The sequence below is a fragment of the Coregonus clupeaformis genome, chromosome 36 (assembly GCF_020615455.1).
Source record: "Coregonus clupeaformis isolate EN_2021a chromosome 36, ASM2061545v1, whole genome shotgun sequence".
NCBI classification, from domain to species: domain Eukaryota; kingdom Metazoa; phylum Chordata; class Actinopteri; order Salmoniformes; family Salmonidae; genus Coregonus; species Coregonus clupeaformis.
In genome coordinates, this window is record NC_059227.1 from 15,854,975 (window position 1) to 15,875,268 (window position 20,294).

The 20,294-nt window shown below is 44.3% G+C and overlaps 1 protein-coding gene across 7 annotated transcripts in view; it reads right to left on the reverse strand.

The window, feature by feature from the left end:
• LOC121552259 (gephyrin) overlaps positions 1 to 20,294 on the reverse strand; it is a 112,896-nt gene that overhangs the window by 27,047 nt on the left and 65,555 nt on the right. For 5 of the 7 annotated variants that reach the window (XM_041865023.2, XM_041865024.2, XM_041865022.2 and 2 more), the window contains exons 8-9: positions 19,015 to 19,149; positions 1,404 to 1,445 (exon numbers count right to left, since the gene is read on the reverse strand). In XM_041865023.2, the coding sequence (XP_041720957.1) occupies positions 1,404 to 1,445; positions 19,015 to 19,149 (177 nt within the window). The remainder of the gene's footprint in view (positions 1 to 1,403; positions 1,446 to 19,014; positions 19,150 to 20,294) is intronic. The other 2 variants (XM_041865026.2, XM_041865025.2) reach the window with 1 other exon arrangement.

The following is a 20,294-nucleotide window of genomic DNA, read 5'->3' on the forward strand; positions in this document are numbered from 1 at the left end:
GTTAGTGTTAGTGAGTGGAGGAGAGTGATATTAGCTTTGCTTGTGTTGGTGTCCTGGTGGAAAAATTGCCACTTTTCTCTTCAGTGCTTGACATATGGTTCCTGTATCTTTGTTATAAAATGATCCAAGGTCAGTTATAACTCACATTATTGGTTGCTGCAAGGATAGAGAAAGCTGACCCTAAATCAGATGAAACCCTGATGAAGGACTGTGCTTAGCTGTCAAAACATTGGTTCATTAAACGTATTGCATCGGAGCCATTAGAGCTAGAGTGTCAAACATTTGGTCCGCAGATCCGGCCCGCGAGGGGGTCCAATCTTAGCCACACTTTAAAATGACTAAAACCAAATGTGTAGAAATGATAATGGACCTATATTCATACAGTTTATTGACCGTGTCCAGCTCACTAATCACTGCAATGAAAGCTAGACAGTCAGGGAGTATAGAAAATTCCCAAAACGATGGATAGACGACTATTTTATGCTAATTTTAACAGCGAGAATAAAGAAGAAAAAAAATGAGTGCAGCCCTCATTGGTCCGGACCTCATTGAAGACTGAATGCGAGCAAAATTGGTTTGACACCCCAGAATTAGTGTCCAGCTTTTTTTTTCTAAATAGATGTTACTTACAGGAGATCTATTGACAAGGTGGAAGTATCCTCCCACTGCTCATCTATTGTAGATGATACCATATCCCTTCCCAATCATCAATCTCATTAACAATAAATCAACAATACCAGCGTGTCAAGCACAGGAGAGGTGCCTGTTAGAGATAGTGTCACGATCGATGCTGAGTGAGAGCAAGCCTACCTCAAAACCAGCTGAAGGGTAGAGCAATGCACTGTTGGTACAAGCAACGCTGCCGCCGCACAGCGAGATACAACTACCATGACGTTTCAACTCTAACACTGTATTTGGAAAGTAATTGAGTCACATGTCACATGGCAGGAGGTGTGAGTGGATGTTGAGGTGATGACTTGAGTGGAGTTGTGTGTGTGTGTGGGGGGAGGGAGGGATTCAATTAGATACAATTTAGGGCATCTCAGAAGATATGATGCGTTCGATTACACTATGGTCCAAATGTTAACATGAAACTGGTCAAAAGGCCTGTAAATACACTGATTCAGGAAGAGATTTAGAAATACAAAGCATTCTGGGATTTGTAGTACTCCGAGAGATGACTGTGTCCTTCCATCTAGCAGGGGCAGCATGCAGGGCAGACATACAGATAAAGGGAAGAAGGAGGATGAACATCATGCAAAACAGAGGAAGAAGGAAGGAGGGATGGAGTGACTGCGCAATCATGCCAGGTGAATGAGGAGGGGGGACCGTGGCAACCGATGCCATGACGATGCCATGATGAAGGTGGCCATGGCGATTAATTTGTAGGCTTGCAAGAGTACCTCAGCAATGCTTAGGGTGGATGAACAGGAGGGGAGCCTCGCCTGGTGCCACAAGAGAGAAGGAGGAGGAGGAGGAGGAGGAGGGGAAGGAGGAGGGGAGAAGAGAACAGGGTTAACACCGCCAGAAGCCAGACAGACAGACACCGAGACAGACAGACAGACAGCGCCCCTGTCTCATGCTGTGTTCATGTGGTATCAGAATTATCGCAAACTCAGGACTTAAACACTGCCATAAAGCAATCAGATGCATCAAGACAGCATCCAAAATGGCCTTCCAAGTGTTACATTCAAGTGGGAAACTCAGGTAGCGTTGTTGTACCCCAAGTTTCCCAGTTGGCTATTTCTGAGTTTCCTAGTTTCCACATGAATGCAGCATCAGTGTGTCTGTCTCAGGTAAGTCAGCACAGCCGAGGGCCAGGCATTATGACACAGTACAGGACAACAGGGTAAAGCTGGGACTCCTGACTGAGAACCAGAGGAGAGCACAGTTACATTGGATCAATTTGATTTATTGGAATTGTTGCTTTGACTGTCTATTTTGTTGATTGTGTGTGTGTGTGTGTGTGTGTGTATGTATGTGTGTGTGTGTGTGTGTGTGTGTGTGTGTGTGTGTGTGTATGACCCAAAGCAAATCACCAAAACCTTTACTTACCGTAGGAAAGATGTTGTACATAGAGAACATTTAAATTGTGCGACTATTTGTTTTTCTACAAAATTGTTTGCGTGTGCTCATGCTTTTTCCATAGAAAACATAATACAAACTATCACATTACCATCCCCATAACTGTCTATCCCGTTTGATCTGTAGACTGAACTGTAGACCTCAGACAATTCTATCCCTAGCTGCTATGTAGCCTGATGAATGGGAGGGGATTCATGTGATATGGGGACTTCTCAAAATATGATGGGTGTAGAGATCCATTAAAAGGCATATTTAAAGAAAATCACATTTTACTATGATGATAACCTCATTAAGTACGTAAGTACAAGCATTTAACTCTATTGTAGCCCACACAAACACTCATCTGACCAATGACAGACCAGAGAACCACTGCGCTCCAAAATGACCAATGACAAACCAGAAAACTACTGCCCTCTCCGACACTGACCAATGGCAGACCAGCAAACAACTGCTCCCCTCTAATTCCTCAAAAGATCTGACCAATATGCCTCGGCCTACCCACCGTATGCCTCGGCCAACCCTGCCATTCTAACACCAAGCATCTTCAGAAGCCTTTAAAATGATCTATTGCTTAGGCTGCGTCTCAAATGGCACTCTATGCCCTATGTAGTGCTCTACTTTTGACCAGGGCCCATAGGGATCTGGTCAAATGTAGTGCACTCTATAGGAAAAAGGGTGCCATTTCAGATTCATCCTAAGTGTCACTGTCTGAGAGATCCTCTCTAAACTGCCACTCTGGGAATTGTAAGGGAAAGACCGCATGAGGCTGTGGCAGGAATGCACAATGGAGGAGCGACCAGAGCGAAGGGATGTTTGCACATCTCATACTCTCAGCCATTCAATTCAAAGGGCTGCAGCTGCAGTATGCTCCATGCAGAAATGATAATATGTCCTATTGTACTAGTAAACCATGAGCTAGTGAGAGTGGTGCTGTGGAGTGGAGGTAACGCAGTAGAGTGTGTTCATGGTTCTCTGGGTCTGCCCACCAGTCTCAATGGTTTGCATGGGCCCATGTGGTGAATGAACAGCGCTACAGTACTTTGAATGCAGTGGGTCACTGCAGAGCCTACATTCAGTCTCATCCACTCCACTCTGTTTCTGTCTCTGACTCTATGCAATGGTCTCTGTTTTCTGAATGTTTTGTAGTCTAGGCTAGGGTACAACCCCCCCAGGCAAACTCAGAGCAAGCCGGCATAAGTAAGTGAGGACAAATATACTGTAAACAATGCACAAGAATACAGACATGCAAACACTCACACATTTGGAAATATGTACACCCCCCCCCACGCATAATAATCTGGACTCTGTGCCTAACATGTGACCTAATTTGATCTAAAGCCATGGGACCCAAATGGACTACAGGGACTCAGAGCCAAACAGATGAAGTACGGCTGTGCACATCATCCAGCAGATTTTACTTTGATCAAATCATCTACTCTCATCTCATCACGGCCTCACGAAATCAAGGATGGCCTATACTGTACACATTCCATTTAGGCTTGGGCTGTATACCGTATATACCATATACCGGGGTACTTGGAAGTAGCCACGGGATGGTTTTTCAATACCGTCAATACCGTTGAAACTATTTGAAGTTTTTCCAATACATTTCAATATTTGTAGCTACTTTTTAAGTAAATACCTGCAGTCAACTTGTGCAATACGTTAGAAGATAAAGCAGATTGCGTTCCTCATTTCACCCGTCACATTATTTGACATTATGAAGCTTACCGTAGTTCCCCAGAACAGTTGAGCCAGTCACGTGTTTGTGAGTCCAGCTGTGTATTGACAGGGGAAATGTTTTATATTGAAAGTCAACCTTTTTTTTTTTTTCTCCAATAGAGTGCTCGGGGACGTGCAACTATAGTTTTACTTCTCAGAAAATCCATTAGTGCAACACATTCGGAAGAAAATAGCTTCATTTTCATCAGATGACAACAGAAGTTGAACGCTATTTGGCTGGCAGCCACACGAGTAAAAGAGCTTACAATGAAAAATAAAGGTATTTTTTGCAAAAACAATGCATGTCCATCATGTTGCTATTGTTTATCAGAGAAAGAGTGTAGCCAGCTACATTTCCTAATGTTTTGCTTAAAGTCAGAGAGCTGTCTGCTGATAGAATGCCTGTTGGTGAATTCTCATCAAGTGGAGAAGTGCAACTGAAGCACAAACTGAAGCATTTTAGATTTGGCATCAATGTATTTCTTATGCGTTTTATCCTGTGTGAAGAACGCAGAATTCTGCGTTAATACGACCCCTAAGTTTAACTTGCTAGTTATCTAAGCATGTGGCTGAATTAATAAGGTGACGGGGCATCATATAGTGTTGGCTTTCTGCCGTGTTTGAGAAGTCAAAGCCCTTTGGATGAGTTATCTGTATCTTGATTTCCTTGTGTTTTTTGTCCATTCAGCTCTCGGCCTGTCTACTCCTCCCCCTCTCTTTTCCAATCAGAGCAGGCAGACCTGTTGCCCTAGCGACTTCAGTGTCCACACAGACACAGCGTGTACACATGCTGCTTCAGTGCCAGTACTGTTCTTCCTTCAGACAAGCATGTGTCAAAACTTTGTTCATTTGCACAATATCTCTCGTTCACATTCGCTTGTAAATGTCCAAACTCACCAAAAATGACATTCGGTAGCTCCTTCCTATCTATGTATGACTTTATGAGCTGGATTGCCTGTCTTTGCAATTTGTTTATTTTCCTTTGCACTCGTTAGCATATTTAGCTAGCAGCCTCCATGGAAACTCGCTATTACTTGTGCTAATTCTGTTGGCATTCTGGTAATACACGGCCAATGCGCTTTTTAGAATTTTTTGGGGCGCCCTTTTGTGTAGTAAGCCGGTAATACCGGATATCCCGGGATAAGAGAAGAACGGTATGATGATTTGAAAATCTAGATACCGCCCAACCCTAATTCCATTACATACCATTCAATACTTCACAGGAATTTACATTTTTCATTTTACAGTAAGAAACTGCATTGTAAATTCCAGATATTTTCATTTCATGTGTCACTGCATCTCTTGTCACTGTTGGTCTTTAAATAGACAGTGTACTGCCTGTATTGCAGTCTATACCCTCCATCCATCCAGTCCCCTACTAGCCCAGGTTGTGGACCCTACTCTAGGGCCCTGGCGCAGAGGGACTACGGAGCCCAGTGGAGCTGCCTGTCTCTGTCTCCCTCTCCTCCCTCTCTTCTCCCTGCCTTTATGTAACCCTCAGTCTCTCTCTCAAACACTGCAGCGACACGGCCACCACACTAGGCACGTGAGTCCTGCACCTTCCCCTCCTCCCCCTCATCCTCCTCACCCCAACCCCGCAGTCAACGTACGTATGTCCCCTCCCCCGCCCTCTCCTCTCTCATTCCTGTGTACTTCCTACCGTCACACAGCCTCATCATCGCTGTGTACGTCTCTTAAGCTAACCATCATCATCATCATCATCATCAGACCACACACACACACACACACACACTCAGGCACACATGCACACTATACAAACACTGACAGTAAACACTAATTTATCCACAGACAGCATCCTCCATCACACACACTCCCAACAACACAGTCCAGAAACACACTCTCAAAACGCAGGAGGAGAGACACTACTTACCATCCTCAGAGTGAAGTCTGCACTGAGCGAGCTCTTCAACATGTGCACACACACACACACACACAGGCAATCTGAGAGTGTGTGTGTGCGACAGAGCAAGCGGAGAGAGACAGAGAGAGATACAGAGAGAGTACAGATAGGGAGGAAGAGCGACAGAGAAGCAGCGTGCACGGGAGAGAGAACAGTAGGGAAAGCAACAGAGAGACGGAAAGAGGGAGAGGGGGAGTGACTGAATAAGAAGGAGGTGTGTGTGTGTAGCGCTCATGTGAGTGTCTGCCTGTCTGTCAGCGCATGGTAGAGGGGCTGATTCTCTCTCTCTCCCTCTCTCCCTCCCTCCCTCTCTCCCCCTCCCTCTCTCCCTCCCTCCCTCTCCCTCTCTCTCCCTCCCTCCCTCTCCCTCCCTCCCTCTCTCCCTCTCTCCCTCCCTCCCTCACCCCTCTCTCTCCTCCCTCCCTCTCTCCTCCCTCCTCCCTCTCCTCCCTCCCTCACCCTCTCTTCCCTCCCCCTCCCTCCCTCCCTCCCTCCTCCCTTACCCTCCCTCCCTCCCTCCTCCCTCCATCCCTCCCTCGCCCTCTCTCCCTCCCTCCCCTGATTGGAGCAGTAGCAGAGTCACAGAGGGAGTACAATTACTGTGACTGAGTGATATGAGGAATGCTAGTGGGCTTACACACACATTCTGAAGATAGTATAAGGACAGAAATGGACAGACCGACACAGAGAAAGAGAGACAGACAGGCAGCCATTGCAGCAGAGGCCTTCTTACCGAGGCAAGGCACTGCTATGACGCTCAGGATATACCTCCCCATTTAGCTTTTTTTCTCTTTCTCTCCCTCCCTTTCTTTTTTCATCGTCCTCTACACTACTCTCCATCCTTCTCTCCCTCTCTCACTCCCTCCTCTCTATCTTTCCCTCAACTCTCTCTCTATCAGTGCATCTCATAAATCCTCCACACTTCCAGTGGTCCGAGGTGGAGGAGTTACTTTTATGAGCCTCCCTGTGCTGGAGGAGGGTTATCACACACACAATCAGTGCTGCTACCCCGGCCTCGCTGTGCTGTGGAGGGACACACACACAATCACAGACACACAGGTGTATGAGTTTGAGAGCCCATACCTATGCCTTCCGCAGGAGAATAAAGCCTTTATGGCACAGGCTGTAAAACAAGAGCAGGCTCTACACAGCCCAAGAGCAGAGACCCACATCTGCCTGCTGCCTGTTTGCCTTCACTTACTGCAGGGCACAGACTTGGAGGAAAACATGCACAAACAGAAACCCCCCCCACAGAAAGCACTCAATGAAGGTTTCTCTCTCACACAGCCTTCCTCCACCCTTTATCATTATCTATAGACCACTAGCCTTAGTTGGCATGCACACAAGCACACACACACACACAAATCCCCTGTCGACAGTGGAAAGGAGGGAAGAGAGGGAGTGCCGCTTGGCAGCCTCGTCCAACAGCGCCCTGAGCCAGAGGACATTACCGCTGTCGGCCCCAGACCACACACACTCTGTTTTATACACTTACTAACACCACCGCCATGCCATTAGGAAGCAGCCACTGCCGTCGGGCCGTAGACACTATTCACACGGCATAGACCTCGACAGTACTGAACAGACATCCACTGTAGAAGTCTACTGTACCAATGACCTCAGTCACTCAGATACACATAGTCTTTGTCCTAAATGGTACCCTATTCCCTATATAGTGCACTACTTTTGACCAGGGCCCATAAGATCCTGAGTGCACTATAAAGGGAATAAGCTGTTATTTAGGACAAACCTAGGGTTGCAAAGGGAGGGTATATTTCTGGTAACTTTCAAGTTTTTTATTTTATCACATGACATCTAGTGGCATGTTTGGGTATTTCAGATTATCACAGGTGTCTGTAATTATCTCTGTCCCTCTGTGTGGGCTTATCACATGTAAAATACATAAAATAATCAAATAAGATGATTTTTTAAAACCTTTTTACCAATTTTTCTCTCCAATTGGTAGTTACAGTCTTGTCCCATCGCTGCAACTCCCGTACGGACTCGGGAGAGGCGAAAGTCGAAACACGACCCTGCCAAGCCGCACTGCTCGCTTAACCCAGAAGCCAGCTGCACCAATGTGTCGGAGGAAACACAGTACAACTGGCGACCGTGTCAGCATGCATGCGCCTGGCCCGCCACAGGAGTCCCTAGAGCGCGATGGGACAAGGACATCCCGGCTGGCCAAACTCTCCCCTAACCCGGACGACGCTGGGCCAACTGTGTGCCGCCTCATGGGTCTCCACTGTCCCACTGCCCAGACAGGCAATTTATCAACTTAATCTCCCCTGTAAAAAAGCATCTAGACAAAACTACCCCATGCTACTAGCCTAGCATTTGGTTTGCAACAGTTTGTCTAAATCTTGCTGTCTTCCTCTCTGACCGGTGCAACAATGTTGCAGTTTTTTTTGTGATCTCCATCGTGCCATGCAGCCTATACAGTGGGGAAAATAAGTATTTAGTCAGCCACCAATTGTGCAAGTACTCCCACTTAAAAAGATGAGAGAGGCCTGTAATTTTCATCATAGGTACACGTCAACTATGACAGACAAAATGAGAAAAAAAATCCAGAAAATCACATTGTAGGATTTTTAATGAATTTATTTGCAAATTATGGTGGAAAATAAGTATTTGGTCAATAACAAAAGTTTCTCAATACTTTGTTATATACCCTTTGTTGGCAATGACACAGGTCAAACGTTTTCTGTAAGTCTTCACAAGGTTTTCACACACTGTTGCTGGTATTTTGGCCCATTCCTCCATGCAGATCTCCTCTAGAGCAGTGATGTTTTGGGGCTGTCGCTGGGCAACACAGACTTTCAACTCCCTCCAAAGATTTTCTATGGGGTTGAGATCTGGAGACTGGCTAGGCCACTCCAGGACCTTGAAATGCTTCTTACGAAGCCACTCCTTCGTTGCCCGGGCGGTGTGTTTGGGATCATTGTCATGCTGAAAGACCCAGCCGAGTTTCATCTTCAATGCCCTTGCTGATGGAAGGAGGTTTTCACTCAAAATCTCACGATACATGGCCCCATTCATTCTTTCCTTTACACGGATCAGTCGTCCTGGTCCCTTTGCAGAAAAACAGCCCCAAAGCATGATGTTTCCACCCCCATGCTTCACAGTAGGTATGGTGTTCTTTGGATGCAACTCAGCATTCTTTGTCCTCCAAACACGACGAGTTGAGTTTTTACCAAAAAGTTATATTTTGGTTTCATCTGACCATATGACATTCTCCCAATCCTCCCATCCAAATGCACTCTAGCAAACTTCAGACGGGCCTGGACATGTACTGGCTTAAGCAGGGGGACACGTCTGGCACTGCAGGATTTGAGTCCCTGGCGGTGTAGTGTGTTACTGATGGTAGGCTTTGTTACTTTGGTCCCAGCTCTCTGCAGGTCATTCACTAGGTCCCCCCGTGTGGTTCTGGGATTTTTGCTCACCGTTCTTGTGATCATTTTGACCCCACGGGGTGAGATCTTGCGTGGAGCCCCAGATCGAGGGAGATTATCAGTGGTCTTGTATGTCTTCCATTTCCTAATAATTGCTCCCACAGTTGATTTCTTCAAACCAAGCTGCTTACCTATTGCAGATTCAGTCTTCCCAGCCTGGTGCAGGTCTACAATTTTGTTTCTGGTGTCCTTTGACCTCTTTGGTCTTGGCCATAGTGGAGTTTGGCATGTGACTGTTTGAGGTTGTGGACAGGTGTCTTTTATACTGATAACAAGTTCAAACAGGTGCCATTAATACAGGTAACGAGTGGAGGACAGAGGAGCCTCTTAAAGAAGAAGTTACAGGTCTGTGAGAGTCAGAAATCTTGCTTGTTTGTAGGTGACCAAATACTTATTTTCCACCATAATTTGCAAATAAATTAATTAAAAATCCTACAATGTGATTTTCTGGATTTTTTTTCCTCAATTTGTCTGTCATAGTTGACATGTACCTATGATGAAAATTACAGGCCTCTCTCATCTTTTTAAGTCGGAGAACTTGCACAATTGGTGGCTGACTAAATACTTTTTTCCCCACTGTACGTGACGAGACCGTAAGTTTCTCAAATGAAAAAATGACATTAATCTTTTTCTAATATGTTATAAGGCCCTCAAACTTGAATAACACCCTCCTAAGGGCTGTTTTACTGGCCCTTCGCTCCGTGTCGGGCCTAAGAACAGCCCTTAGTCATATACCACACCCCCTTGTGCCTTATTGCTTAAATATACTCTAATAATATACACGCCATTTAGCAGACGCTTTCATCCAAAGCAACTTACAATCATGCATGCATACATTTTACATACCGCCGGTCCCGGGAATCAAACCTACTATCCTGGCGTTGCATGCGCCATGCTCTACCACCTGAGCTACAGAGGACCACCGACATAGGCAGACACCTATTGTACTGAACAGACATATCCACTGTGCACAGCTACTGCAGCAATGACCACGGCAATCACTGTACTACACCCACAACATAGACAGAGATCTATCCTAAACAGTGAATCTCTGTTCAAAGCTACAGTGCCTTGCAAAAGTATTCATCCCCCTTGGCGTTTTTCCTATTTTGTTGCATTACAACCTGTAATTTAAATGGATTTTTATTTGGATTTCATGTACTGGACATACACAAAATAGTCCAAATTGGTGAAGTGAAATGAAAAAAATAACTTTTTTCACAAAATTCTAAAAAATTAATAACGGAAAAGTGGTGCGTGCATATGTATTCACCCCCTTTGCTATGAAGCCCCTAAATAAGATCTGGTGCAACCAATTACCTTCAGAAGTCACAAAACTCACGGACCAGGTAAGGAGGGCATTAATCAGAGAGGCAACAAAGAGACCAAAGATAACCCTGAAGAAGCTGCAAAGCTCCACAGTGGAGATTGGAGTATCTGTCCATAGGACCACTTTAATTGTACACGCCACAGAGCTGGGCTTTACGGAAGAGTGGCCAGAAAAAAGCCAATGCTTGAAGAAAAAAATTATCAAACATGTGTGGTGTTCCCCAAAAGGCATGTGGGAGACTCCCCAAACATATGGAAGAAGGTACTCTGGTCGGATGAGACTAAAATTGAGATTTTTGGCCATCAAGGAAGCATGGTGGTGGCTGCATCATGCTGTGGGGATGTTTTTCATCGGCAGGGACTGGGAAACTGGTCAGAATTGAAGGAATGATGGATGGCGCTAAATACAGGGAAATTCTTGAGGGAAACCTGTTTCAGTCTTCCATAGATTTGAGACTAGGACGGAGGTTCACCTTCCAGCAGGACAATGACCCTAAGCATACTGCTAAAGCAACACTCGAGTGGTTTAAGGGGAAACATTTAAATGTCTTGGATGGCCTAGTCAAAGCCCAGACCTCGATCCAATTGAGAATCTGTGGTATGACTTAAAGATTGCTGTACACCAGCAGAACCCATCCAACTTGAAGGAGCTGGAGCAGTTTTGCCTTGAAGAATGGGCAAAAATCCCAGTGGCTAGATGTGCCAAGCTTATAGAGATATACCCCAAGAGACTTGTAGCTGTAATTGCTGCAAAAGGTGGCTCTACAAAGTATTGACTTTGGAGCGGTGAATAGTAATGCATGCTCACAATCTGTTTTTTTTGTCTTATTTCTTGTTTTTTTTTCACAATCGAAAATATTTTGCATCTTCAAAGTGGTAGGCATGTTGTGTAAATCAAATGATACAAACTCCCCCAGGTTGGAAGGCAACAAAATAGGAAAAATTCCCTGGGGGGTGAATACTTTCGCAAGCCACTGCATGTGGCAATGACCACAGTACAGTATGTTACAGACTAGGAAGGACTCATTTTCATCGACGGGGCTGTAGTGGAGTGGTGTCCACATCACCAACAAACTATCATGGTCTGAACACACCAAGACAGTCGTGAAGAGGGCATGACAACGCCTTTTCCCCATAAGGAGACTGAAAAGATTTGGCATGGGTCCCAGACGAGAGCATCCTGACCGGTTGCATCACCGTCTGGTATGGCAACAAGTCGCTACAGAGGGTACTGCGTACGGCCCAGTACATCACTGGGGCCAAGCTTCCTGCCATCCAGGACCTATATACTAGGCGTGTCAGAGGAAGGCCCAAAAAGTGTCATATACTCCAGTCACCCAAGTCATAGACTGTTCTCTCCGCTACCGCACGGCAAGCGGTATCGGAGCGCCAAGTCTAGGTCCAAAAGGCTCCTTAACAGCTTCTACACCCAAGCCATAAGACTGCTGAACAATTATTCAAATGGCCACCAGGACCCCCCCTTTGTTTTTACACTGCTGCTACTCGCTGTTTATTATCTATGCATAGTCATTTTACCCCTACCTACATGTTCAAATTAGCTAGACTAACCTGTACCACCGCACATTGACTCGGTACCATTACCCCCTGTATATAGCATCGTTAGTGTTATTTTATTGTGTTACTTTTTATTAAATTTTTTACTTTAGTTTATTTAGTAAATATTTTAACTCTATTTCTTGAACTGCATTGTTGGTTAAGGACTTGTAAGTAAGCATTTCACGGTAAGGTCTACACCTGTTGTATTCGGCATGTGACAAATACAATTTGATTTGATTTGATTGATCCAGCCCACTATGGCTGGCTGCATCCTGCATCCATAGTGAAATGGATTACAGATAGGACTATCAACAACATGGGTGTCATTCATGTTGTTCTATATGACCAATGTAGTAATATTAATAATACAGTATCATTACTCATGTGATGTGTATGGATGTGTGTGTGTGTGTGGGTGTGAATGTGTATTTACACACAGTGTTATTGTGTGTGTGTTAACAGTGTATGTTTTATGTGTGTGTATACAGAGTGAATAAGTGTGTGTGTGTGTGTGTGTGTGTGTGTGTGTGTGTGTGTGTGTGTGTGCGCAATGGCCTGAGCTACACCCTTGTCTTGGCCATAACTCCTCTAAGCCGGCCGGAGATGGAGGTCAAGGGGGTGGTCTGTATATAACAGTCTTCTCATAGTGACTCATATTCCAGTGGAGGAGGAACGAGGAAATGGCTTGAATAAGCCTTGGCCTTGGCTCCATACATCAAACGCATTCATCAAAAGGCTATTGGAAGACCATTAACTCAGGCAGCCTCCTGTACGGCCAAAACCAGGTTAAGCAACACAAAAGCCATCTTCACACTGCTGATCCAACATAGAAGCTGTTATTGTTATGCTGCTAGGATTTCACATTTTTGTTGATTTTAGGTTCTATGGTGGTGCTTTTGAAGACAGATAGAGGATACATCGATTTAAATGCGGTAAAGAGGTCAATGGAACACAGACCGTGGGAGATAGAAGGAGGACGCCGGATTGGGGTACGTTCGACAAATCTGTCTAACAATGTGGATATTCGCCAAATCCTTCATGATTGATGTATTGTAACATGCCCACAATGTGGTTCCTAATTTCCGATTTGGATATATTCTGTTTTCGTTGCATAACATTTAAAAGTTGTTCCTTTTCAGGTTTAGAAGAAGTGACTGCTAAATGCTAACTCCTGTTCGTATAAGCTGGTAGCATAGCTAGCATACAGAAATCGGTGGTGGTAGTCAAAGTCGTTTTTAACTGCAGTGCAGTTGATTGGTGACGATGACATGAACATGTATTGGGGTTGACATCCATACAAGCATTATACTCTGATTTTTACCTCAACATAGTGTGAAATACACATATAAACAATAGCCTAAATGTTGGCTAATTTTGCTGGGGGGCAATGAGGAGATTCGGGATCTTTCCCCCACGGCATCTTTCCCCCATGTGTTTCCATGGCATTTCCATTGTTTGGGTCGAGTTCCATTGACCTCTTTACCACATCTATTGTTGACGTAAATATCATAAGATTCAGAGAGAAAATTACATAATGTCCATTTGAAAATATCCCAGCAAAGGAACCAATTAGAAGGGAGATGTGTGTGGCTAAGAGTCAGACCCATATAGGTTATGGTAATGATAAGGGTCAGGGTTAGGGTTAGGGGTTAATGTTAGGATTAGTGTCAGGGGAGGGAACGAATAGGATCAATTCAGTCCTGGTTGTAAGAACACAGTGCTTCAGTCTGCAGAGAGTAGCTGACTGTATGTACGGTTAGTGTATTTGTGTCTGTGTGTTTGTATGTGTGTGTGTGTGTGTGTGTGTGTAAAAGAGAGAGAGTGTATTTGTGTGTGTGTGATTCAGCCTTTCGACTTACCTTGAGGAAAGCCCTGACAAGAGAGAGAGCGAGAGAGATTGAGAGATTGAGAGAGAGACACACACACACACACACACTCCCATATGCTTCATTAATCCAAACTCAACCATTATGTAACTGCACTACATGCTCACAAGAGTGGAAGAGTACAACTACACTACCAAACCGTGTGTGTGTGTGTGTGTGTGTGTGTGTGAGATACTCTGTGCCTGTGAGAATGAATGTTGTGTAGTGTGTGCATATCTGAGTGCAGGTTGGACTGCATGTTTCACTATGTTTGTGTGTGTGTGTATACGTTTGACTTTGTGATTTGCCTGAGTAGTGTGTATGGTATTTGTGTGTCTGTCCATGAGTCTGCGTGTCTTTATTTTCATGCTGTGTTATTTGTGTGTATGTGTGCATTACACATATTTGTGAGTCTGTGTGTGTGTGTGTGTGTGTGTGTGTGTGTGTGTGTGTGTGTGTATACGGTATCTGTGTGTCTGTCTATGTGTGTGTGTGCCCCCAGCTCCTGTGCTGTGTAGACAGACAGGTTTGGACATTGGAGCGGTGCGTCTGGGTGCAGATACCGTACACACACACACACACACACACACACACACACAGACTCACAAACATGTGTAATACACATACACACACAAATAACACAACATGAAAATGTTTCTGCTTCACATGAAGACCTGTGAGAACGTGTGGTGAGAGGCGTCTAACAGACACACACACACACACACACACGGTCAGCGGTGCTCGTGCACGTAAAAGCCGCTCAACCGAGGCAGAGAAAAAAGAAATCTGCTTTATTTTGGCTAACTACACTCCCCATTGCTTCCTGTCTGGAAAGCCCTTTACTGAACATTGGATAATCATATTCAAAGTGAGTTAGGAAAGAGCTGTATGTGCATGATGTACTGTATGTGTCAATGTAGTTTCTTGGAAGAGATTTGGCCAGACTTTGTTGTGCTGACTCGTGGTTATAGCATGTGGAGGATACAGTAGCTCCTGACAGAGAAGCAGCAACTCAAACTGGGTCATTAACAAAAGGGCTTTAGAACTATACTTCATGCTGCAGTGGTACTATAGACATATAGAGACTGCAGCACAAAGCCTACTCACCGCTTACATACAGTTCCACTATAGAGACAATACAGCCTACAATACAAGTTAAACAATACCACTACTGGGCATATAGGGATAGCAGCTCAAAATCTACTGTACATACTGTTTCTCAAGACTCTACAGCCTTAGCTACACAGAGAATAAACTAAATAACAATTTGTCAAACTGTTGCCACCAAATGTTCCACAACAACCCCAAGTAAGTAAGTCAAGTCAGTCGTCTTGGAACTGTTAGACATAGCAACCACGAAAATAGAAACAGAGATAATTCTAAATCTTAGAACAAATATGCATCTGCTTATGACACCAAAAAAATAAACAGTTTGACACAGCCAGTGTGTTAGACACACAGCCATTGTGTTATTTCTCTGAACACTGTATCTACAGTTGAAGTCGGAAGTTTACATACACCTTAGCCAAATACATTTAAACTCCGTTTTTCACCATTCCTGACATTTAATCCTAGTAGAAATTCCCTGTCTTTGGTCAGTTAGGTGCTTTATTTTAAGAATGTGAAATGACAGAATAATAGTAGAGAGAATTATTTATTTCAGCTTTTATTTCTTTCATCACATTCCCAGTGGGTCAGACGTTTACATACACTTTATTAGTATTTGGTAGCATTGCCTTTAAATTGTTTAACTTGGATCAAACGTTTCGGGTAGCCTTCCACAAGCTTCCCACAATAAGTTGGGTGAATTTTGGCCCATTCCTCCTGACAGAGCTGGTGTAACTGAGTCACGTTTGTAGGCCTCCTTGCTCGCACACACATTTTCAGTTCTGCCCACACATTTTCTATAGGATTGAGGTCAGGGCTTTGTGATGGCCACTCCAATACCTTGACTTTGTTGTCCTTAAGCCATTTTGCCACAACTTTGGAAGTATGCTTGGGGTCATTGTCCACTTGGAAGACCCATTTGCGACCAAGCTTTAACTTCCTGACTGATGTCTTGAGATGTTGCTTCAATATATCCACATAATTTTCCTTCCTCATGATGCCATCTATTTTGTGAAGTGCACCAGTCCCTCCTGCAGCAAAGCACCCCCACAGCATGATGCTGCCACCCCCATGCTTCACGGTTGGGATGGTGTTCTTCGGCTTGCAAGCTACCCCCTTCTTCCTCCAAACATAACGATGGTCATTATGGCCAAACAGTTATATTTTTGTTTCTTCAGACCAGAGGACATTTCTCCCAAAAGTACGATCTTTGTCCCCATGTGCAGTTGCAAACCGTAGTCTGGCTTTTTTATGACGGTTTTGGAGCAGTGGCTTCTTCCTTGCTGAGCTGCCTTTCAGGTTATGTCGATATAGGACTTGTTTTACTGTGGATATAGATACTTTTGTACCTGTTTCCTCCAGCATCTTCACAAGTTCCTTTGCTGTTGTTCTGGGATTGATTTTTACTTTTCGCACCAAAGTACGTTCATCTCTAGGAGACAGAACGCGTCTCTTTCTTGAGCGGTATGACGGCTGCGTGGTCCCATGGTGTTTATACTTGCGTACTATTGTTTGTACAGATGAACGTGGTACCTTCAGGTGTTTGGAAATTGTTCCCAAGGATGAACCAGACTTGTGGAGGTCTACAATTTGGTCTTGGCTAATTTCTTTTGATTTTCCCATGATGTCAAGCAAAGATGCACTGAGTTTGAAGGTAGGCCTTGAAATACATCCACGGGTACACCTCTGATTAACTCAAATGATGTCAATTAGCCTATCAGAAGCATTGAAAATGAGTCGTTGATGGGTATTCCAGCATGATAATGACCCAAAACACACGGCCAAGGCAACAAAGGAGTTGCTCAAGAAGAAGCACATTAAGGTCCTGGAGTGGCCTAGCCAGTCTCCAGACCTTAATCCCATAGAAAATCTGTGGAGGGAGCTGAAGGTTTGAGTTGCCAAACGTCAGCCTCATAACCTTAATGACTTAGAGAAGATCTGCAAAGAGGAGTGGGACAAAATCCCTCCTGAGATGTGTGCAAACCTGGTGGCCAACTACAAGAAACGTCTGACCTCTGCGATTGCCAACAAGGGTTTTGCCACCAAGTACTAAGTCATGTTTTGCAGAGGGGTCAAATACTTATTTCCCTCATTAAAATGCAAATAAATGTATAACATTTTTGACATGCGTTTTTCTGGATTTTTTTGTTGTTATTCTGCCTCTCACTGCTCAAATAAACATACCATTAAAATTATAGACTGATCATGTCTTTGTCAGTGGGCAAACGTACAAAATCAGCAGGGGATCAAATACTTTTTCCCTCACTGTACAACCTACATGTGGCGGTGGTCAGCCTGACTGACCCTGTGAACCTGCGGTAAAAAATCTATATACTGTATACTGTATAGAGTATATACTGGTCTCTGGCTTCAACCACCCTCATCACGTGACTGTCCCCTTCAGCCGTTCCCATAGCAACCCCTAGTCTATTCCCATGACACTTGCCCAGTGTCCAGGACGAGAACCATGGAGACAAGATGTGAGAGAGCGATGATGTGAGAGAGCGAGAGAGAGAGAGAGAAAGCATGCAAGAGAGAGAGAGAGAGAGAGCGAGAGAGAGAGAGAGAGAGAGAGAGAGAGAGAGAGAGAGAGAGAGAGAGAGAGAGAGAGAGAGAGAGAGAGAGAGAGAGAGAGAGAGAGAGGCATGCAAGAGAGAGAGAGAGAGAGAGAGAGAGCGAGAGAGAAAGAGAGAGAGAGACTGCATCTCTGACTGTGAGACCTGAGTGGTATACTACGATGTTAGCTAGATCTACTTAGGGTTTTGTGAAGCTAGCCAGCTTCAGTTAGCTTCACATTCCAGCTCAGGCTTCATCCATGTTACGAAGGTGGATATTGATCCTGCAGTTGTCGCTAACAGGGATTGTAACTGCGTGTGCATGTCGCACATGGCTAGTCGAACGCCAAACTCTTTATTGAAACATTGCTGAAACCATCATCCACGTCAGTGCCACATTTACATTTTTGCCGAAATCAAAATGAAAGAAAAGTTATCCTGCAATTTCATCAGGCTATGGTGGAAAATAAGATAGAAGTGTGTCGTCTTTCTTTAATAGCGTCTCTGGTGTGTAGTGGTGTGCTATCAATGCACAAGCACTTTTTTTTCAGACTCTATACAATTATTTTATTAAGTCATGCCTGATAATGTAGTGTGATATGTGTTTGAATGTTACTATTTTTAACACGTATACGAACACTTGATAAATACAATATTCAAATCAGTTGTCTTCCTCAAATATGGTCCGGAGAATGAAGGAGAAGATGATGCACTTTGCAAGAGGCAGGGAATCTGATTTGATTGGTCCTCAACTCGCAGCTCAAACACTTCATTCAGGATAAGTGGCGTTAGCTGTGAGTTAGTCTGCCCCAGAGCAGGTTAGTTCTGAATGATTTGTTGCCATAGAAATGTACCTGGCTAAAAGGTGAGCCACTTTCTTGTCACCAGTTATCCCGAGTTGAACTCAGAGTTGACCAAAGTTAGCTCGCTAACTACTCTATCTCGCGTCGTAGTACACCAATCTGCAGGAGAAACTGGAGTGGGTTGACTTAAGGCAGGGAATGGAGGAGGATGTGTGTGTGTGGTGGAGGTAGAGGGTTTATTCAATATAATGCAATTTACCCACACAAACAAGGATACACATACATAAAACACACAACCACTACCATACTAGCCTCAGCAGGGGCCCTTTCACACACAAGCATACACACACTTTGGTTTGGCATAGCACCGTGATCAAATCAAATCGTATTGGTCACATACACATATTTAGCAGATGTTATTGCGGGTGTAGCGAAATGCTTGTGAAAAAATTGCTTAGGAGCTAGAAGCAGAGCTGCCATGTCTGTCGGCCCCATCTTCATGTGATGATAGATAGACACTGAAGAGAACATTTCTGCAGAGATATGGTGTCTGTGTGTATGACTGTGTGTGTGTGTGCGTCTGTCCGTATATATGTGTGTGTATGTGTAAGGCCTTACTTTGGGCGTGGGGCAGGAGGCGGTGGAGAGGCGCGAGGTGGCCTGGGCGCGGGGCGACTCGGAGGGCGTGGTGCTCAGAGAGGCTGTGTCTCTGGGGAGGACCTGGACACCCCTGGAGATGATGCTGTCTGGGATCTACACACACACACACACACACACACACACACACACACACACACACACACACAGAAAGAACGAGAGACATACACACACTCAAATTATGGCCCATTATGACTGACTGTAGAATTTGTATTACAGATAACATGCTACACATCTGACCCTTTAACGTTGACTATCTTCACTACAACACAGCATCTTGTGCCTCAGTGTTCATTATAGGCAGTGTATATTTGACTGCTAGAAAATGAATGGTGGCGGACGGTGGTACGCTAACCCAATGTTAACTTTCATGCCTTTCCCTAACCCTAACCTTAACCTCAGAAATATTACAACTATCCTTAACTTTAACATAACCCTCCTTCCTAAACAAAACCTTAATACATTTGGACCCCATAACTAAACTAAACCAGTGGAATATACACTGTAAACCTTATCAGGCAGATTCTATAGCTCTGTTAGCCAAGAGCCACTGAGACACTTCTAAGTGTGATGATATTACAGTAATGAATGAATAATGAATGAAACTGGGCAATATGGATGGTATGATATGATTTTCAGGATGATATGAGGATAGATTATAGATCACAGAGATAAATCATGATTTATCTATATGTAATAGATATGGGGGTGGTTTCCTGTACACAGAGTAAGTCTGGTCCTGGACGAAAAAGCAAAGTCAATGGACAATCTCCATTGAAAGTGATTTTTAGTCCATGACTAGGATTAATCTGTGTCCAGGAAACTGCCCCATGGAGTGTATGTAATGGAGTCTTACCAATGAATGTCCATGATTGGACAATGATAAAAATGCCGGAATGGAGCCGGAACTGGACCGAAACCTGTTACCATGACATTAGGACCACAGAGCTCTGATGTTGGACGGGACAGGAAAATGGAAATGGATTAAGATTAGGGAGACAGATCATGGAGTTGATACAAGCGTACAGAATGATTATGAGAATGGTGTATGAAATAATTATGATGACATGGCTGGTGGTGTAGATAATATACATACAGTATGTGTACGTCCCGATTCTCCACCCTTTTCCCAAAGTGTGCACTTGTACACTTCCCATCATGGATTTATGGTTGAAACTTTCTCTAGCCAATGCTTACACCAATCCAATGCTTTTAAATCTAGGAGAGTAATCGTGCAATTG